This window comes from Chelonia mydas, chromosome 9, assembly GCF_015237465.2.
Source record: "Chelonia mydas isolate rCheMyd1 chromosome 9, rCheMyd1.pri.v2, whole genome shotgun sequence".
NCBI lineage: Eukaryota > Metazoa > Chordata > Testudines > Cheloniidae > Chelonia > Chelonia mydas.
Window position 1 is genome coordinate 84,492,361 of NC_057855.1, and position 22,095 is coordinate 84,514,455.

A 22,095-nucleotide genomic window follows, 5' to 3' on the forward strand; every position below is an offset into this window, starting at 1 on the left:
ATTTATGAAATTTCACCAACTTTAAAAAATGTTTCCAAAGATTTTAGGCACAACAAAGGATTTTATATCCTCCTAGGTGCTGATTTTTCTGGAGGGCTCCCTTTAAAACTACTTCATCGGATAGAAGTAAAGAAAGGGAAACACTCTCTCCGGCTATCTGGAAGGAAAGGGGTGTTGTCCCTTTAAGGGATCTCTTAAAGTGGGTGGGTGGGTGTGTGAAGGGAGAAAGGGATGGACAGAAAGGACAGGAAGACTTTGGAAGCAAGTTTTTTTTTTTTTAAACCTATAGTAGTTAAAATTAACGTGTATTTTAGATAAGGGTGGTCTTTTGAAGGATTTATTTAAAAAACTGTATGTCTGAAGATCCAAGCATTTAAGGCTAAAGATGATTGTGCCTCTAAAAATCTATGCAAGGATTTTTTAGAGATGTGATTTTATTATAATCACCAACTCACTAATGACATATTTTAAACTAAGGCCCTGTAGACTAACATGTTCTGAGTAAATATTACAGTAATGTGTAACTATTTTTGTCAGTAAATTCAGAAACTGACAGTATATACTTGGGGGTTGGCAAATGCTTGTTAAATGGCTTCATTGCCACTTGAATGGCTCTTTAACAGTTTCAATGTTGTGCTAATAGGTCTGGTGGGCTGGAAGGGCTTTTTCACCTTTAAGTTACTAGATTCCCTCTGGAGTAAGAGCACCAGGCTGCAGCAGCCAGCTGTGGTGGGAGCCTGCAGGAAGGGTCAGAACAGGGATAGGAAGAGCCGGAAGGGTGGACTCTAAGACCCAGTGGTGCCCCACGCAGCCTTGTATGCTGCCTATGCCTAAGGACGGCACTGTATATGTGGCCTCCATCTGCTGACCTGACCTGAGATCCAAGGAGGTATGTTGCTTGCCTGCATCTGAGATGCCACAGAAAGGTTGCTGAGGCTCATCTATCCCTCTGACCACTACCCCACGGTGCTCAATAATGTTGGTATTCAGGATGCTGTCGGGTATTACCCTGAGCAGAGCGTAAGTGACCACAGGGCACTAGGAGCAAGGGTGAAGGAGCTGGGGGCATGGGCAGTGTTCTCATCCATCCTGCTGTTTTGAGGGTAGGGGCTCAGGTAGGAACAGACACGTCCTAGAGGTAAAGGAGAGCTTTGGTTTCCTTAACTATGAGATGAAGGAGGACTGCTGGAAAGAGATGGGGTCCACCTGACCAAGAAGGGGAACAGCATCTTGGGACAAAAAGGAGTACTTGTGGCACCTTAGGACTAACCAATTTATTTGGGCATAAGCTTTCGTGAGCTACAGCTCACTTCATCGGATGCATACTGTGGAAAATACAGAAGATGTTTTTATACACACAAACAGTAACAAAGGGAATCCTGACTATGGTATTGCCCCACTGTTAGAAGGTATCTGAAATGGTAAAATTTCAATAATAGGACAAAGTGTTCTATAAATATTTCTGTTCTGTTTGGGGAAAAAGCCAGAAGATGTATTTATATCTGATGAAGTAACTTCCATTACAAGAGTCACTCAGGAGGATGTTAAACATCAGCTATTAAAGGGAGATATTTTAAAATTAGCAGGAAAGGATAACTTTCCTGTCTACTAATTTGGGGGGCCCAACTTGAGACATGTATGGCACAATTTTTCAGAATACTTAGCATTTTTATGGCATTTTCTATATTAAAAATACAGCTCCAATCAATTTCAGTTGTGGCTGTAAGCACTCAGCACTTCCACATATCTGGCTCCAGGTGTCTTCCACTGGGCACCCAGAAAGTGAGCACAGGTAATTGCTGACCAACTGTGAACATTCTGGTTTAGGTAACTTCCCCAGCATCACATACTCTGTGGCAGAGACAGGATGAGAATCCAGTTCTCCAGGGTCTCATCCAACTGCCTCAACCATAATACCATCCTTTTTCCTTCCAGAAACCCGTGTGTCATTCACTACAACCTTCCAGCTTCTGCAACAGGTAAGGTAGGAGTCTTACAGATAACAGGTTTCAGTGGTAGCCATTTAGTCTGTATCAGCAAAAAAAAAAAGAGGCGTCCTTGTGGCACCTTAGAGACTGACACATTTATGCACATATAAATGTGTTAGTCTCTAAGGTGCCACAAGGACTCCTTTTTTTTTTTTTTTTTAACAGATAGCCTCTTTCACTATACAGCCGCAGTTAATTCCTTGAGCACTATTTATTCTGTGCACTTAAGAAGGCTGGGATCCTATGGAAAAATAGTATGTGATCATTTAATAACTAAAGGCTGTATCCTAATGCATATCCAAAAGAGCTCTATTAAGGTTGCATAGGCAATCTTAAATCTAGCAGTTCCTAACTTCTGAGTGCTTAACTTTGCAGCCTTAACATTCCTTTAGTGTAGGTTTTTTAATGTTATTTCCAAAATAAATGATACACAGAAATTCTAGGGTGTGGAACAAACACCCAACGTGGGTTAGCAACAGGGTTCAGTTCTTTAGATCTCTACCACTTGAGCTAACAGAGTAACTGGGAACAGATCAGGCCCTACAAGGGGAGGAGAGATCCACTTTGCCAGATCTATGCTAATTAGGGTGACCAGAGGAAAAGGACAAAATATCGGGACGCAAGGGGGAAGCAAAAAGCGGCCGGAGCGGCCAAAGCCGCAGTATGGGGGCACAGGGCGTCCTGACCGTGCATCGGTCGGGACGCGGGACGAAGAACTGAAAAGCGGGACAGTCCTGATTTTACCGAGACGCCTGGACCCCTCACGCTCCTGGCAAGTGAAGGGAGAGACAGAGGCGGCCCGGTTCTATTTCAGGTTCGGCAGGGGAACGTGCTCGGAGGGCTACAGGCCCTGCTGTCCCCGCCCCGCTTCCCGCAGCAGGCGGCTCCGCTCGCGCGCTGCCAGGCAGGAGCCGGCTCGGGTCACAGGGCTGCCCGCACGCCACGCCCCGCCCCACCGGAGGTGAGAGAGGAGGGCGCATGCGCGGGGTGAGATCGCGGCGGAGCATTAGCGCCGGCCCCAAACCAGGTGACTCACCAGGAGGCGGCACGTCCCAGACACCAGAACGCCCCCCCGCGCCCGGTCTGAAAGGACGCCCCTGCTCGAGCGTGTCGTCAAAGCTGGGGCGAAGTTGTTCTTTGGCTGGGACATAACAGCTACCCTCCCCCCCGCCCCTTTCCAGAAAGGCCAGGGCGGGCGAGCGGCACCTGCTCCTCCCGCTGCCCAGTCCCGGGCTCGGTTCTGCCCCGTTCTCCGCCGGCTTGTGCCCCTCCCCCCTTCGCTGTATTTCGACCCTTCTGCTCCCGTCCGCTCCCCACCGCAGGTGAGGGCAGCGGGTTGAGGGAGCGTCACGGCGCATGCTGAGCGCGGCCGCGCATGCCCAGTAGGGGCCGATTAGCCGGATTCCCTTTCCCGGGCTCTGCGCCGCTCTCGCGGAGCCGCTACCTCGGAAATCTCGCGAGCTCGGCTGGGAGCGGGAGAAGGGGGCGGGGCCGTGCGGTGTTTTGGGGGCGGCGGGCCCCCCCCCACCCCGAGCCGGTTCCGACGCAAGATGGACCCCGGCCCCGCCAGCTCGGACGGCGAGGAGCCCTCCACCTCCGCTGCCTCCTCGCGGGAGCCCGGCGCCGAGGAGGTACCGCTGGGGGCGCGGGCGTCAGAGTCCTCGCGGAGGGGGCGCCGGAGCCCTGCTCCGCTGCCAGCCCCACTCCATCCCGATACCCGGCCCGGCTGCTACAGCCCCCTGCCCCGCCCGGCTACAGTCCCCAGCACTGTCTGCCCCCGGCCCCTCTCTCCCCCACCCGCCCGGCGACAGACCCCTTGGGCCCCCTGCCCACCCCAGTCTCCCTGTAACCCGAGTCCATCTCCAGATCTAGTTGCCTTCCCCCGCCCGTGCCCGGCCCCGGCCGTGCCCCAGCCCATCTGCATCCCTCAGCCCCATCCAGAGATCCCCCACCCGTCTGCACTCCTCCTTCCCGGTACTGCCTGTTTCCAGCCCATCTACACACCAGCCTGTCCGTACTCCCCTGTGCCCCCAGCCGTGCCCCAGCCCATCTGCATCCCTCAGCCCCATCCAAATATCCCCCACCCGTCTGCACTCCTTCTCCCCGGTATTGCCTGTCCCCAGCCCATCTACCACCCGGCAGCCCCATCTACACACCAATCTGTCCGTTCCCCCCCACCCCTTCTGCCAGCAGCCCTGGCTGTGCCCCCAGCCTGTCTGCATTCTCAGCTCCATCCAGAGATCCTCACCCTCCATCTACCCACCTCCCCAGTACTGCCAGCCCTATCAACTCCCTGTTCACAGCCCATCTATAACCTGGCAGCCGCATCTACACCCCAGCCTGTCCATACTCCACTGTACTACCAGCCCTGGTTGTACCCCTAGTTTATCTGCACCCACTGTACCTTCAGCCCTATCCATAACCCACCCCCTACAGCCCACCCATACTTCCAGCCTATTTGCTCACCCTGCCACCCACCTCTGTACCCTCCTGCCCAACCCATCTGTTACCCCTGCACACAGCCCGTCAGTCCCTTCTGTCTTCCCCTGTGCACAGTCCATCCATGCACCCTTACAGTCCCTCTCTGTCAGCCTTCCCCTTGGGTACTACCAGTCGCTTGTGTACTACCCTCCCTGCTTTAAAGCCAGGCGAAGAGCTGCAGTTGGGGAGGGGGTCTGTTTGCCCATGCTTGAGGGGAGCAGTAGCAGGTAGTTAGGGTGCTGTGTGGCATAACCAAAAGCTGGACATTTGGAGAGTGGGTGGGTTGTGGTTGGGAGAGTGAACTGCACCTTTGGGTTTAATTGGAGATGCTCAATGATAGTGATACACCAAGGTGTGAGGGAGAAGGGACGTAGCTGGCCCCACCTGGTGGGGAGCAGGTTACCTGTATGCAGAGCCATTTAGCTAAGCTTGTGTAAACAGTTGGTGCTAGGGATGAGGGGAGATTTGAGCTGTTGGAATACGCTTCCCACTCCCCCTTCAAAAGTGTATGATACTTCAATCCACGCCTACTAACTGCTTAATGTATCTGGCTAGGGATAGGGGGTGGATAGCCAATGGCTAAATGCTGTTTGGAGGGGTGATAATAACAATATCTGACTGGCGGGAGTTTGTTTGCTGGTGTCATGGTGCTTTCAGGTTTTTCCGTTATTTCTTCCACTCAGAGCTGCTCTCTTCTGCACGTGCAGTTTAAATTGTTTCCATGATCCAAAGCAAGTTGCTCAAGAGAGCATGTGTGACTGTCTCTCTCCCTCTTCCCTTCAGTTTTCTGAAGAGATACTAAGCCAGGACTCTTGAGAGATCGTTGGGAATGTCAAAAGTGACATCTTCAGGTGTCACTGGAAAACAAGGTTTAATCATAAGTATGAATCCCTTCAAAAGTCTTTTAGGATTACCCCTGAAGGGCCAAATCTTTGTTCCACTGAATGATAGCTGTTTTGATTTCATTGTGACCAGAATTTAGATCTAAATGATGAAATTTCACCTCTGGATATATTGGGTGAAAGAATTAGGCTGATGGAGAGAAGTGAAAAAACATGATGTAGTATTTAGTTGTCTGTGAACTGTGCAATGTGTAGTAACATTAAGACTAAGGAACAGTAAAGGAGTTAGAAGTGTGAGCAAGAATTACCTACAGGGTACAATTTGTGCTATAAGGTTTTCCATCTGTCAACTGGCAAAAAAAAACCTGACACAGTGTCTAGACAGAACAGGATAAGTTGACATATGCCAGTAAGTGGATTAAATATTGTATTAGCATTGTATATATGTCAGAAGGTCACACGTTTCTAACAAAAGGAAAGCTGGTTGCTGCTATTTAATAGTACTAGTTCAGCTGGAATCATGAATAGCTGAGCAATTCAAAGCTACATCTCATATAGATTTCACTTTAGCAACGTGCCCCCCAGGGTCGAATTGCAATTCAGATGCACAAGCGATATTATGCAATGCACAGGTACATGTTAGTGTCTGGAAATCCCAGGTAATCCTAGATAATGATAAGCTGTGTTTTTGTAGTTTGTCATTATGCTGTTTACACCTTGTGTTACTTTAATGCTTTGTTGTAAACAGCCAGTTAAATGCTTGTATTAATTTGATACAGTTTTCATTAGTTACTTGGAATAGATTTTTTTTTCTTTATCTAGATGGATGCTCTTTACATATGTACATACAAAAGCTCAACATAGGAAAGACTAAGTAAAAAACAAAAAAAGCAGCAGTGCTTCTTACTCCCACCCATTGCGTGGCCAGACATGTGAGTGATTCAGTTTAGGATGCACCGTTGCACTTTCCCATTAGCTGGAATGCCTTCCCATAGCCTAAAGTTAGCATCTTCGCTTAATTAGTGAGCAGAGATTGTCAGAGAAAATGTTTTGGATCCCTGGGGTTACTCAAGCTATACTGTTAAAATTATTACATACTTTGATAATCCTCCATGTTATGGGATGCTTAAACTGCACAGGCTTTGACTATATTCTCTAAGGCAGTGTTTCTTAACCTATTTACCATTGTAACATGCATATGCAGCTCTCTGTGTATTATGTGGGCCGCATGCACACAATATTTATACTACTTGAATGTCCCTGAGGATGGCACATGGGCCGCAGCTGTGTGCTGATTGGGCCGCAAGTGGTTGAGAACCACTGCTCTAAGGCTAGTCTACAAGACAAAGCTTACCGCTGTGCTATACAGCAAACCCTCTGTGTAGAAGGTGCTTGTATTGGGATTCTTTTTCTGCTGTAGCTTATACCAGTTCACTGAATGAACAGCACTTGTTTGCTGATATAATTATGTCTACATTAGGACTTCTGCTGGTATAGAAATGTTTGTGGGTTTTTTTTTAAATAAATCAAACCTGTAATCTACATTACTGTCGCAACAAAAGTTTCTGTGAAGACCTGTAAGAATACATTCTATACTTAAGAATATAAGCTTATGTGTTTAAGTGACTGATTAGGGTATGTGCTTTTGCTTGGTGGTATAAGAGGAAGTATTTTTACTTGTATTCCAGTAAAATAGCAAAATATAAACTTGTATAACTCTTAATGTTACCCAGAGGTAAGTACAAATGTGATTCTCACCTCCACTCTCCATTGGCCTCCACAAACATGGAGCAATGTCCTTATGAGAGGTACAGCACTCTCTGTCCCCTTTTAAGCTTCCAGGGAGGGAAAGGGTGTTGGAATGTTAGCAGGTACTTGTCCCATGAGTCTGCCTGGGTTCTCTATCTTCCATATCAGCTTCTAGAAGGCATAATGTGCTGTGCACTTGTTTCCCAAACTACACTCCTTATATGTTCTCCCCATTATTTCTTGTCTGTCACATTTGCAACAATTTGCTCTTGTTTTGAAGCCTACTTTCGCTGTTGCTCATAAGGATCCAAAGGGACAATGAAATGAGTTTGGCAAATTTCACTCTCCCGGTGGAAAAGTTATGAGAAGCAGCAGAGGCAGGTACTGGAGCCATCTATCTTCAGATTTGGGAAGGCAATATTGCATTAGTTTTCATTTGTGGGGTTCTCTTTTATAGCCATAAAGGCTACAAGCTATTTCTAACAAAGATCATGAGTTCTTCAGAATTCTTCCCTTTCCAGGAGAAGTGTCCTACTCACTGCAGGTAGATAGACAAGTCACTTGTATTTACCCATTTCATGTGTTCCTAGAAGAATTGCAGGAAGCATCTGACATTTGATGCTGTCATTTTCGCTTTTGTCTGTTAGAAGGAGTACTTGTCTTCTGTAACAAGAAGATTGTGTCCAATATTAGTGTTGACAGTGGTCTTCTCACCAAAGTAGAGTTAAGTAATGTTGTATTTACGCTTTGTGTTTTAATAATAATAATTTCTATTTTAATTTCCTTTTCCTTAAGTGAGCTGTCATGATGTTCAACTGAGTTATCTATTGAGTTATCTTTTTCTTTCTGAGGCCCCCCCCAACATGCTATAAAAACTCCACAGGCCACCTGTGCGACAAAAACTGGTTTTCTGCATATAAAAGCCAGGGCCCACGTTTGGGGGTAGCAAGCACAGCAGTTGCTTGAGGCCCCATGCCACATGGGCTCCTGCAAAGCCACATTGCTCGGGCTGCACCTTCAGCCCCGCATGGCAGGGCTCAGGGCCCTGTGCTTCAGCCCCTTGTGGTGGGGCTTTGGCTTTCTACCCTAGGCCCCAGCGAATCCAATGCTGGCCCTGCTTGGTGGCCCCCCTGAAACCTGCTCATAGCCTCCCAGAGGGCCCCAGACCCCTGGCTGAGAGCCACTGATCTACGAGATTGAAAAAACCCTTAGGTCTTTTATGGTAGATAAGTATTTAAGGCTACTTCTCTGTAACACGTTTATCTGGGCCCTGCAGCGCAGAAGTCAAGTGTTAGTAGTTTATGAAGCAGCATTTAAACTCTTCCTTAGCCACACTCTACACACACTTATGGCATTCTGCATTCATGGGATTTTTTGTAAATTTAGTAAAACAATAATATACCCTCCTAAGTACTGTAGCTGAGATACTGAACTCAAGTATAATGAAGCAAGACAGAGCAGTCAGTCCTACATTCATGCCCAAACTGAAAAAGACATCCTCTAGCATAAATATTATGATTCTCGGACTTGTGTCCCTAAAAACAGGTGGGCATGTTTAGCTAGCTAAGCTTTTTCAAGAGCTGAATAAATTACCAAGCTACCTCAAAAGCAAGTGAAAATGGCTCATTGAGTTCAATGTTTCATCTCTCAGATTTCAGTATTAAATTAGTTCCATTTACAAGTTTTAGGGTTTTTTAAAATGTTGGCATAGTTTTGTCTAGTTTTAGTACCTGAACCTATAAGAATGGCTATACAAGATCTGACCAGTGGTCCATCTAGCCCAGTAACCTGTCTTCCGACTGTGGCCAATGACAGGTGCTTCAGAGAAAATGAACCATCCCCTGTTGTCCACTCCCAGCTTCTGGCAAACGGAGGCTAGGGACACTAAGAGCATGGGGTTGCATCCCTGCCCATCCTGGCTAATAGCAATGGACCTATCCTCCATGAACTTATCCAGTTCTTTTTTGAGCCCTGTTACAGTTTTGGCCTTCATAACATCTCCTGGCAAAGAGTTCCACAGATTGGCTGTGTGTTGTGTGAAGAAGTACTTCCTTTTGTTTGTTTTAAAGTTGCGACCTATTAATTTAATTGGGTGACCCCTAGTTCCTGTGTTACGTGAAGGAGTAAATAACATTTCCTTATTCACTTTCTCCACACCAGTCATGATTTTATAGACCTCTATCATATATCCCCCTCAGTCATCACTTTTCCAAGCTGAAAAGTCCCAGTCTTTTAAATCTCTCTTCATACAGAAGCTGTTCTATACCCCTAATCATTTTTGTTGCCCTTCTCTGTACCTTTCCCAATTCCAGTACATCATCTTTTGAGATAAGGCAACCAGATATGCACTCAGTATTCAAGATGTGGGTTTACCATGGATTTATACAGAGCAGGGGTGGGCAAACTTTGTGGCCTGAGGGCCACATCTGGGTATGGAAATTGTATGGTGAGCCATGAATGCTCATGAAATTGTGGGTTAGGGTGTGGGAGGGGGCTCCGTGCCGGTGAGGGGGGGAGGTGGAGGAGGGCTCTGGCTGAGGGTGTTGGCTCTGGGGTAGGGCTGGGGATGAGGGGTTTGGGGTGCAGGAGGGTGCTCTGGGATAGGATAATTTAGGACAGCTAATTTAGAGCCCATCATATTGTTTGTAGAGTTGGGATTATGTTTTCAAATATTCGTTACTCTGTATTTATCAACATTGAATTTCATTTGCCATTTTGTTGCCCAGTCACCCCGGTTTTGTGAGATCCCTTTGTAACTCTTCGCAGACAGCTTTGGACTTAACTATAGTGATTAGTTTTGTATCCTCTAGAAATTTTGCCACCTCACTGTTTATCCCTTTTTCCAGATCATTTAAGAATAAGTTGAACAGCACTGGTCCCAATACAGTTTCTTAGAGGACATCATTGTTTACCTCTTTCCTTTCTGAAAACTGACCATTTAGTTCTATCCTTTGTTTCCTATGTTTTAACCAGTTACCAATCCATGAGAGGACCATTCCTCTTACCCCTTGACAGCTTACTTTGCTTAAGAGCCTTTGGTAAGGGACCTTGTCCAAGGCTTTCTGAAAGTCCAAGCCACTGAATCACCCTTGTCCACATGTTTTTGACCCCCTCAAAAGCTCTAATAGATTGGTGAGGCATGATTTCCTTTTACAAAAGCTGTGTTGACTCTTCCCCAACAAATCGTGTTCATCCATGCATCTGATAATTCTGTCCTTTAGTATTTTTTCAACCAGTTTGTCAGGTACTGAAGTTAGGCTTACTGGTCTGTAATTGCCGGGATCACCTTGGCAGCCTTTTTAAAAAAAACAATAAACCTTCAGATATATTGTTTTAACATTTATATTGCAATAGTGCTTTAAGGCCAATCAGGTCAGGACTCCATTGTGCTAAGAGCTGTACAATGTATGGGAAATGGGATCACTGTGCATGGAGGACATATAGCATCAAGTATGAATATCTTAGATAACTTTTTTAAAAGCCTTTTTTAAAGCAATTATTTGAAATGATGCACGCCCTTTCAAAAGCACCTTTTCTAATTTTAAGATATTAAAAAGGCTAGTACTTAAACTTTTTTTTGCAGGTGAGCCTTACGTTTCAGGAGCAAAAGACGTATTTTTAAAACGATTACATTCAATTGGAAAAAACCTTCCAGATAAGAATTCTTGTATCTTTTTGAATAATAGGTTGAAAGTCCATACTAGTTTCTAAACCTGCAGTCTTTACTCAGGCAAAACTCTCATTGAAGTTAGTAGAGGTTTTGTGTATGTAAAGATTGTCCAGTATTTTTGTGAATATCTACAAATTGTGTAAAGCATGAAAATGAGCCGTTGCGATCACCATGTCTTAAACGATTTGCCCTGAATTACAGACTTTTTTCCCTTATATGGCTGAGTGTGTCCCATGGAGGGGGATCTATGAAATTTAATCTGTGTTTCTTGATGTGTATGGTGGAGAGAAGTTAAGCCTTTATCTCAGACCTTGCATTGTTCTTTTGGGTGGGTAGGGGAGGAGATCAGGATCCAGCTGCCAAAAATGTAAATAGTTAGGAATTTTATATTTAGGAACAGGCTGACAATTTTGTAAGCCATGGCCTTTCCTATGGGTAAACAAACCTTCCACTCCCAGGATGAATTGAGGGATTATTTGTGAGGCGATACATAGGAAGTGATAAGACTAATCTGAGGTTTTTATTTGGTCATATCTGCCCTTCATTGGCTATTTCTTCACGGATTTCCGCTCCGATTAGGGTGAGCTGGTACATTTTCTTTCAGTGCTTATTTTCCATTTTGTTTGGTATGTGGGTGGTCTGATTTTTTTTTTTTTTTTTTTAACAAAGAATTCTGATACTGTTTTTGAAGTTTGCACACTTTTTTCAATTTGGCTTCAGTAGATCACTGTATTGATATTAATAAATGTTTAAAATTTGAATTTCAGAAAAATGATCCTCCATTTCAACTCAAACTTCCTCCCAAGGCATCTAGACCTGAAAAAGAAATTGATCCAGAATATGAAGAGAAGATGGTAAGTGTGGTTTCATAGCACAACAGATGGCTAACTTTTTGTTTTACTGAGCTAGGTAGAGACAATGGGAGGAAACAAGAAATTGCAGACAGGATGTCAGTGGGAGGGAAGGAAAATGGAATCAGAATAACAATATTAATTAAATACAATTCTTGATCTCGAAGTACATCTCTATGTGCAGGGGAATTTTCAAAGCTGTGAGGTAGTGAATCATGAAACTGACTTGTTTGCCGAGGGTTGAGGTATACACTTTGAAAGCCTAAGTGGATGGGGTTTAACTTTCCACAAATCTATCCAAGATATTGCCCTCTCTGTATACTTTGTTTACCCCTATGTACGTGGACATGTATTCAGCCCTTAGGGTTTTTTGAAAGAAAGCTGGGATACATGAGATTGCAGCCAGTGTGTGTTGTGACCTAGGGAGACACATGGGCATAGCTCACCCACAAGGATATGAACATCCAGAATCTAACAAGGGCACGTGGAGGATGGACAGGACAAATGAAATGCTTGGCACACTTTTAAACTAGGTCCAGAATCTAAAATGCACATGACAAAGGGGAGTTAGGTTTGGGAGAGAGAGAAAAGATATTAGTAGCATATATAATTTTTTTTTTTTTTGGTGTGGCCTGAGTCCATGCAAGAATTTTGTACAGATTTCAGAATGCAAAGGAAGTAACTTCATAGCTCTGCATTCTTTATACACAAATTGAGAGTTTTCACTTCTTAAATGGGAGAAAAACAAGAAGCTGGTGTTTGTACACTACGTCTCTGAAAACACCACAGAATCCTAAATCTGGGCACCCTCCACAACATAACACTGCAAACTATGATCCATCAGGTCAGGCTTAAGGAACAGAGAATGCTGGACAGGAAGGTAGAGCTAATCAGGACATTAAGGGAGAAACCCATAGCAGAACACACAAGGCCCACTCTTGAATGTCACTCACAGGGTCAGATTTTGGTGGATGCCAGTGACCAATGGCCTGCTACATTTTCATTAATGCTCTTCTAGAGAGTGGTGGAATCTGACGGAAATGCCAGATTAGATAGGAACAGGGACAGAGATCCACTGCCAGAGAGGCTTAAGGAAATGATTGCTTGGCTGAGTGAATACTTCATTTTAAGTGCTAAGCACAGGTCAATGGTTAGAAAGAAAATCAATGCGCTATGGTAATACAAATAACTGATCCCAAAAAGTAGCACCTGTGTTTTGCAAGGATATGTATTTTGGATCCAGTCTTCCCTAAATAGTACCCTTCTGCTGCTTGGAAGGAGAGAGGGTATATGCATCAAATAGCCTGTATTTTCAGCAGTCAGGCAATAAAGCAATGGAAGTGTGATATTATTTTCCAGGGTTCACCCCTTAATATCCTCTAACCTGTAAAATTGTTGGCTATAAATCGGATGTGGCTGGCTTTGTTCCCAGTCAGCATCATCATCTGTCAGTCTGATTTAGACCTCCTGACCTTGGATTGCTTTATTTCCCTCTCTTCTGTCGGCGGTGTTATCTGAATTCGTTGGTGGTTCATTTGGCCCCTCAGACAAGGGTACTCCACTGGAGGTGGTAGTATGGTGCAGCTTACTTCCCTCTGCCTGTCTGACCAGCTCTTCCGGTTAGTGTTAGGCTGAACATGCATAGCCATGGCCCTGTCTCGTTTCCTGTTCCCTCCCCCCTCCCCCCCTTGGGGCACCATGTTACAGCTCCTCCAAAGACAATAGGGAGGAAGCAGTCTCAGATCCCTGAACCCAGGCAGGCATTCTGATCAGCTTTTATGTAGGCTGCACGAGCTGGAGAGGAGTATCCTTGTGTCATCCTCCCCTGTGTAGGAGGCAGGCAGAATCTAGCCCTTAGTAATATGTTTTCTCATCTCTACTTAGGCAACGTTTTCAGGCATGTTAGAAGTTTATACCTCTATTTACTCACAGGACAGACATGGCCAACAATAATACAAGTTTATCCACATCATCCTCACAGAGTCCCCCAACCCTGTTCTGGAGAGACCACCTCTAGAGGTTGAGATGGTAATATAATCTCTGTACAGGTTTTAGCTTGCTCCGGTTGCCGGGTATGTAGTTTCCCAGCCCAGTTGGGCTTTTTCTAACTGACAGTTTCAGGTTATTTTTGCAGCTGTGGGTTGCGGTATTTTGGGCTATTTTGCTGCCCTGCTGCTGCTGGCCATGCCCGCTGTCAGTCTCTCACTTGCACTGTGAGTGCTGTCAGTGTCTCACTTGCACTGTCTCATTGGCAGCATGCACAGAAGATGCTGTTGCCCCTTAGTCCCTCAGCCCCGCTGCCCTGCTCCTCTCTTCTGCCATCTGCTCTGCAGTTGTGTTGTGCTGCCCTGTTCTCTGAGACTGTCAACAAGGAGGCCAAGAGTTGTTACAGTTATAAAAGGCAGCTGATCCCTTTTGTTAGCAGCTGTCATAAATATAAAGGGAAGGGTAACCGTCTTTCTGTATACAGAACTATAAAGTCCCTCCTGGCCAGAGGCAAAACCCTTTCACCTGTAAAGGGTTAAGAAGCTAAGATAACCTCGCTGGCACCTGACCAAAATGACCAATGAGGAGACAAGATACTTTCAAAGCTGGAAGGGGGCGGGAACAAAGGGTCTGGCTGTCTGTGTGATGCTTTTGCTGGGAACAGATCAGGAATGCTCTTCAGAACTCCTGTAAAAAGTTAGTAAGCAATCTAGCTAGAAATGCGTTAGATTTCCTCTTGTTTAAATGGCTGGTAAATAAGCTGTGCTGAATGGAATGTATATTCCTGTTTTTGTCTCTTTTTGTAAGTTAAGGTTTTGCCTAGAGGGATTCTCTGTTTTGAATCTGATTACCCTGTAAGGTATTTATCATCCTGATTTTACAGAGGTGATTCTCTTACCTTTTCTTTAATTAAAATTCTTCTTTTAAGAACCTGATTGCTTTTTCATTGTTCTTAAGATCCAAGGGTTTGGGTCTGTGTTCACCTATGCAAATTGGTGAGGATTTTTATCAAGCTTTCCCCAGGAAAGGGGATGTAGGGCTTCGGGGGATATTTTGGGAGGCAGACGTTTCCAAGTGGGTGCTTCCCCTGTTCTTTGTGTAACATTTTGGTGGTGGCAGCTTTTAACCTCAGCTGGTAAGAATAAGCTTAGGGGGTCTTTCATGCAGGTCCCCACATCTGTACGCTAGAGTTCAGAGTGGGGAAGGAACCTTGACACCAGCTCATTTTTCCAAAGCCACCAACGGTAAGTCCACGCAGCCCACAGTAGCAAGCCTCCCAGCCTGGATCCATTGGGTTAGTGGGGCTCTTGCTATTGGTCTAAAAACAGCTGAGATGAGGGTGAACCACTTTGACTGCACGTTGAAGTTGTGGCTTGGGCTGGAGCTCGGGCCCTGAAGCCTCGGCAGGGTTTCGGTCTTGAAGCCTGAGCTTCACCCCAAGCCACGACTTCACTAACTGCACGGCTATTTCTAGAGCGCTCTTGTGAGCCCCACAAACCCAAGTCTGTTGACCCTTGCTGGGAGGCTTGTTGCCCCAGGCTGTGTAGGCATATCCCAAATGTCCAAGCTAATATCACTGCTGACCTGTGCTGGATTTGTAGCAGCAAATACTCTGTATCTCATTTCTCATCCATTGAGTTGTCCAGCCTCCCACAAATGTGATGTTTCATTGAACTGGGGAGAGGAGAATGGAAGCATACATCTGGGGTCAGTACATTTATATGCCTTTTGTGTGTCATGTACTGTTTATGGAACATACCTCTTCAGAAAGAAATCATAAAGTGAATAAGAGAAACTGTAGGAACAAACATCTAAAAACCTGAATTTGATTATTTTATTTGTTGGGAACGAATACTTGTGGATAGTTATAAAATGGCGTTCTAGATATTTGCACATAGTTCATGCAGTGCAGAATAATATTGTATGTGTTTTTATATATAACCTCTTTTAAAAAAAATAAATAAATGGAGTAAACCATATGTATATGAATACTGCTAAAATTGTATAGGCTGGCAATAATGAAGACCTTTGTACAAAAACAATTCAGTAGCTATAAATTCAAGGGGGAATAATAACTGACTATAGTGGTATCTGTATTGAGTTTTTTAGAAAGACTTGTTCTTATGTGATTGTTAAACTGTGCTTGCCATCAAGATTTGAAGAGTTTGTGTGAAACTTATATTGCCCTCCTGTGGCAAAAAGGATGTATCGGCATCTTTTCAGCTTCATTTGTGAATATTGCTATCTTGCCACCGATAGACTGCTGCTGTTTGCATCTAACAGCTACCCAGCTCTTCTTTAGAGGAATCTTCTGTAGTTTACATATTGCTTAAGAAAGTTATGATACTAATTTATGTTTTTACTTTAGTATTTGAAACAAACACATATTGAGAGGTTAAAGGATTTCACAATGAAACTGTTTTAAGTTACATAATGCATAAGATTTTGTAAATACTGTTTAAGAACTGACAGGAAAATGGCATGGTGTTAGTTGCTGTCTTCTTTAAAAACTGTTATAGCTGTTATTTATAGTCTATTAAATACAGTGTAGCAGGTGTGACTCATGGACTTAAGAAACATTTAGAGCCTGAGCCTGCTCCAACTGAAGTCCAACAGAAAAATTCATTCACTTCAGTGGGAGCAGGATTGTGTATTAGTTGCTGAAACAGCAACATATTACTAGTCAATGCAAATACTTCTCAGGTGGAATCTTGACCACAATAACTTAAATGGGGAGTTTTGCCATTGACTTGAGGGGGAGCCAGGATTTCATCCCTCAGTGTAAATAAAAAAAAAAAAGTAATTTTTTGTCACTCATGTATGTAACATTTGTATGGAGTTCTCCTGCAAAGTTCGCTTGCTCAGATTGCTCTGCAAGATCAGTACTGAGGTATGTAAGTTGCTTGTTTTAACAAAAATAAAATTATTGTTGGTGGGGAAAAGATGCACATTTCTTCTTTTGTTTTGTAACTTAGAAAACAGATCGGGCAAAAAGATTTGAATTTCTCCTGAAGCAGACGGAACTTTTTGCACATTTTATTCAGCCTGCAGCACAGAAATCTCCAACATCACCGTTGAAAGTCAAATTGGGACGACCACGGATAAAGAAAGATGAAAAACAGAGTTTACTTTCAGCTGGGGAGTATGTTTTCGTATCTCTATTCTTATGTCAAAGTTCAAAGTTATTTTTTCAAACAAATTATATATTTTTATTATCTATCTTTTAAATTGCAGTTGAAAAATTATGGCTTAAGTATGCCAGAACTCCTTGAAAAAGTAAAGTTGTAGTACTAAACAGGTGAAAGTGTGTGTGTGAGAGAGAGACTTTTCCCCCTGATTTGGGTTTTTTTTTATATGAGGCACTTAAATATTATTTTTGGAAGTTATTTTTTTTAAAATTGGAATAATTTTTAGAAGTCATCCCAGCAAATATTTCTGGAATTGAACATTCAACTGAAACTTTTCACTTATCCTTCTGAATGGTATACTGATCAAGTGGCAGATTGTGTGGCCATAGTCCGTGTGTACCTTATGCCCCTCTGCCCCACTCCCTGCACAGCCACCTGCAGAATTTTTGCTTCCTCCTTGCACAGTACAACCATGGCTGAGGAGGAAAGGGCTGGATTTTAGCCTAAATAATTCAGAGCTGGAATGGATATCTGGGAATAATTACTTAATGGTAAACTGGTTCTGTGGAAGAGCAGGTGATAGAATATAGATTTGCTGGATCAACAGTGATTTCTATCCTAATTTACTGTTTTCTCAAAAATGTAGTCAGGGTATATTCCATTAGCTCTGTTGAAAAGCTTTAGAATCCAAACTCACGTGCAAACTTTCTTCCTTCTTCAGTTATCGTCACAGACGTACCGAGCAAGAGGAAGATGAAGAGCTGCTGTCTGAGAGTCGAAAAACATCTAATGTGTGTGTTCGATTTGAGGAGTCGCCCTCATGTGAGTATCCATGTTGGAAGTTTTCTATTTGTTTTGATTGGTTTAAGTAAGATCTCATAAGTAGATCACAATAAAATTAAAAAATTTCTAGTTAGAGGAATCTTACATTTGCAGATGTGAAAGGAGGAACGCTAAGAGATTACCAGGTTAGAGGGTTGAACTGGATGATCTCCTTGTATGAGAATGGTGTTAATGGAATTCTGGCAGATGAAATGGTAAGCAGCAAGATTTTGGAATTTATGTAGAGTAATCATTCTATTTTGATCTTTTTTGTGTACATATGTGACCTTCGTCAGCCCAAGGACTTTCTTCATGGGTTTAAATTGCATGCTCTGTGCACAATTTCCTCTAACGGGAAGAAATACATGGAATAATAAACTTATTGAAGCAGGATATCGCTTTGTACCCTTTTGACTAGTTATTGCATACATAGTTATATGCTCATGCCTATTTTGGAGCATAACACGTGCATAGTTGTCACTGGTTCTTATTCTATATACAGTTAATATGTCTTAAAAAATGAAAATGTGAATTATTCTCTCATGATGCTTTCCAGAAAGAAAAAGCCATATAGGATTTGTTAGCTAACTTAGGATTCTGCTGTTGCTGCTAAATAAATAAATCTTTTTTTTTTTTCTCTGCATTTGACATTTCTGATGCTCTATTTCAGTATTGAAAAATTGTTGCGCTTGATATATTTTATTTTGTGAAATGGAATTAACTTTTTTATACCATATCTTTAAAAAAACAAGTCCTCGTTGAAGTTGTCAATTTCTAGGAAAACGTTTAATACCGCAAAAGTCTATGTATAATATAGGGCCAAATCCAGCTCACTTAATCACATGAATGTCCCTATTAACTGAGGTTTCTCCTGTGATTAGGGCAAACAGGATCTGGGCCGTAATATGCCTGTTTTGGTTCTTGCTTCATTTTGGATATTGACTACAGAGGCAAACATTTTTCCTGGATAGGTCCTCTTGGAGTTTGCCATCTGTCCCAGTGATCTGCTTTCCCATTAACAAGTGCATAAGTTACTAAAGTTAGCGTTACACATGTGGATAGAAGAAAGAATAGATTTCTCGGGTGCTGATCTGACTCCCATTAAAGTCTTTCTATTGACTTAAATGGCAATTGTATTGGGCCGTAGGAGAGAGGATATGTTATGTTCTAGCTTCAGCAAAAGAGGTCACTTTTTACCCTTTCCATCCTTTATGTGGTTAATGCACCCTTTTTGTGTAAGTAAAAAGATCATAATAGATGCAGTTTCATTAACGGTGAAATAAGTTTTTTGTGTAATTCAAACAAGAGATGCATAATATTATAGGGACTTTAATTTTTTATTAAACTTTGCTCTGAGCCATCCTGTAATTTAACACTGAAGTCCCTATAATTCATTTATATACAGTGGAACTCTCTTATAGTAAAACTATTTTGTTCTTTGCACAAAATGGCTGTATTCAGAATTGTAATTTGGATATTGTAATACATTGAAGCAACATGGGTTTTAATTCATCTCAATTGTAGACTTGCACTGTATACATTTCACTATAAGCAGTTTCAGCAGCAGCATTAAATAGCTGGAAAATAGTTTTGATGTCCTTAATGTTATGATGACACTTCATTTTAATTTTTTTCTTTGCTAATGTAGGGTCTTGGTAAAACTTTGCAAACAATAGCATTGCTAGGCTATCTGAAGCATTACCGAAACATTCCTGGACCACACATGGTCCTGGTTCCAAAATCAACTTTACACAATTGGATGAATGAATTTAAACGCTGGGTTCCATCTTTACGTGCGGTTTGTCTTATTGGAGACAAGGATGCCAGAGTAAGTGAACAACTGAAAGGTATTATGCTTCGCATGTCAGAAACTGGTGTTCCAGGAAATATAATTGTTTGAAGTAGTTTCTTTGGCTGGTGAAAAAATACTGTAGCTTTTAACCATCTTATTGTGGGGAGGTGTTTAGACGCTATGCCAATAGGTGTTATAGGAAATGCTAAAGTAGAATAACAGACAGGGATTTAACTGTAAAGAAATTGATGAACAATGTATCCCACTTGCCAAACTCCTTCCTCTGTTGATTTCATCTTTTTCTGGTGACTACTGAACTTCTGTATTCCCTTTTTCCCTTCAGCTGATTATATTCTTTACTTCTCAGCCTTGTTGTCACCTTCCCTTTGTCTCCTTTCTCTAGTGGTTGCTCTCCCCACCTTTTCTGGGCTTCCATTATTCCTTGATCCTAATTGTAATGGGATGATGATAAGAGGAAAACTTTGGCTAATAAAGATGGAAAGATGTCTTATTTCTGTTTGACTGATACCCAACACATGGTGATGGGCACAATAGAAACATTTAGATTGTAGAATCTCTGAAGGGAACTGGTGGAAGAGCCATTATTTGTGTAATTTAAAACTATACTGGACAGAGTGAATTGGGTGAATTATAACAGCAGCAGCTCTGCTGTAGTTAAGATTAAGAGTTTGCTTACCGTTTAAAAGACAAGTGCTCTAAAATCCACGTGCTGTCTTGAAATTCACTGTGCTTCATGGGGCATGACTTAGTTAATGCTCCAAATTTGGGGACATTTGAGCAAGGGGTTCCCAAGATAGAATCACTCTTAAAAACTACCATTTTTAAAAATTGTCTGGTTCTTCTAATTTGTGCACAGACAGATACCTGGGGCTCAAGCTATGGGTTTCCAGGCAGTCTGTCACCACAGTGACTACAGGTATGTCTGCACTTCATTGTAATCCTGTGCTGGAGCCTGACTGAAGCCTAACTCCCCTTGTGTCTACACTGCAATTGCACTAACCCAGGGCTTTGACCCAGGATCCCAGGAACCTGAAGGGCTAGAGGTCTGGGCTTCAGTTAAGCAGGGACCCAGGGTTTGAGCCTCTGTTGCTTTGTATATAGGCACAGCCCTGCTTGGTTCGGGTCCTGAGTCATCTGGAAGTATCTCACAATTCTATGTGACCACTTTTAGTCCTCTCTGTCCGAACAATCTTCAGTCCACTCTGTTGAAAAGGGAAGTCCATTTCCCCCCGACCCCCATTTGCAAACTGCAGCAGCTCGGGTCAGCCCATTCTCTTTTGAGCTCTGATCTGCGAGCACACTCTCAGAGAGCCTCCTGGGTTTGTAATGGAGAGCGAACCATGAAATATCATGAAATTATAAAAAAGATAATATTGTGTGTTTGGTCACTCTTGATTTTTGAACTCCCTCTGTCCATCCTCAGGATGTGTGCAAGTGACAATTGGTGTTGCCCGCTCGCCCACATGTACTGGAGAAGGGCAATATTTTAAAGTGCTCTAAAATCTACACACAGACTCTGATTTTACTTTAGAAGTATTTTCAAAGAAACTAACATTAGTTAACCAGAGTGAAAATGAGAGATGGGGAAGTAATTGGGATAATGTAATCATTCTGAGCGAGATCCAAGAAAAACAAGTTGCTTGCAGGGTTGTAGCTGTACTGGTCCCAGGGTATGAGAGACACAAGATGGGTGAGGTAATAGCTTTTAATGGATCAGTTCTGCTGGTGGAAAAGCTCTGTGCATCTTGAAACTTCTTTTCCATCAACAGAGGTGGGTCCATTAAAAGCTATTACCTCACCCACCTTGTCTCGCAGAGTAAAGTAAGTCCTGGGTCACTTGTTCCAGAGACATCCTGATACACAGCCCCCTAACAAGCTGTTCATAATACTTCCATAGTCTTGTAAGTTTTTTTCATTCAGAGCCTGAGGAATATGGGGAGTTGAAGCTGTGGAGGTGCTGTTGAAGTGGTGCAGGGGATGTGGGGTTTGGCAGCCTACAGAGTGGAGGCTTTACATCATTGCCGACCCTTGGTCCTTAGGGTTGTGCTCTGGCACAGCTACTGAGGATCCAGGACATCACCAGACAACGACCCTTCACAACCATTGTGCTTATGACAGAGCTTTGATAAAGAATCGGATTTCTAAAAAAGGAGATTTTGTGTGTGTGGTTTTTTTTAAGGTCCCTCGATAAATAGAGGATTGTCCTCAAAAAAGGACCCTTGATCTCTGAAAGCTCAGAAGCAGTGACAAAGTAGATCCATAACGGGGGAACTTAAGCACTTTCTCCTATAGTGACGTACTTAAGGGGAAGGGAAGTGGAGCCACCTGGTCCCTCCCCCACAGTTCCTCCTCTACGGCTCCCCTTTCCTCCACTGCATCCCTACTGGAAAATTAACCCAGAAATCATCATTTTCTTTATGCTGTGTCCAGCAGTGGAGAAGGGGCATCAGCTTCACCCTTCCCCTGATGCCATTGTCTCTAGAGAAAAAGGAGAGGCCAGAGCTGTGCAGAAAAGAGAAGAGTTTAGATCTGGGTATGGGGTATCTCCTAACCCTTCACACATTCATATCACCTATTTCTGTCCCCCACTTCAAAATGTGACCCACAGTGATTAGACTGGAATGGGGGGCTGAGAATAAGCATGTTGAGTGCATGGCATGTGATCAGTACTGAGATGGAATGGGGGGCTGAGAACAGGCATGCTTGAACATGCTCCAAGCACACACTGCTAAGACCAGAGTCAGGACTCGGGTGCTGAGAATAGG

At 43.4% G+C, this 22,095-nt stretch overlaps 1 protein-coding gene and 1 long non-coding RNA gene across 4 annotated transcripts in view; one reads left to right on the top strand and one right to left on the bottom strand.

Moving 5' to 3' along the window:
• Nucleotides 1–339: 339 nt before the first annotated feature.
• Nucleotides 340–12,113, bottom strand: LOC122461611. Its single transcript, XR_006283619.1, has 3 exons — nt 12,102–12,113; nt 9,929–9,932; nt 340–472 (listed from the first exon to the last, which is right to left on the bottom strand). It is a non-coding gene; the product is annotated as an uncharacterized LOC122461611 (long non-coding RNA).
• The window catches only part of SMARCA1 (SWI/SNF related, matrix associated, actin dependent regulator of chromatin, subfamily a, member 1), a 66,010-nt gene continuing 47,226 nt past the window's right edge, over nt 3,312–22,095 (top strand). For 2 of the 3 annotated variants that reach the window (XM_043522050.1, XM_043522051.1), the window contains exons 1-6: nt 3,366–3,619; nt 11,498–11,584; nt 16,543–16,709; nt 17,417–17,517; nt 17,632–17,732; nt 19,166–19,345. In XM_043522050.1, coding sequence (XP_043377985.1) covers nt 3,539–3,619; nt 11,498–11,584; nt 16,543–16,709; nt 17,417–17,517; nt 17,632–17,732; nt 19,166–19,345 — 717 coding nt within the window. In that variant the 5' untranslated portion in view covers nt 3,366–3,538. Of the gene's footprint in view, nt 3,620–11,497; nt 11,585–16,542; nt 16,710–17,416; nt 17,518–17,631; nt 17,733–19,165; nt 19,346–22,095 lie in introns of all 3 variants that reach the window. The other variant, XM_037908332.2, reaches the window with a different exon arrangement.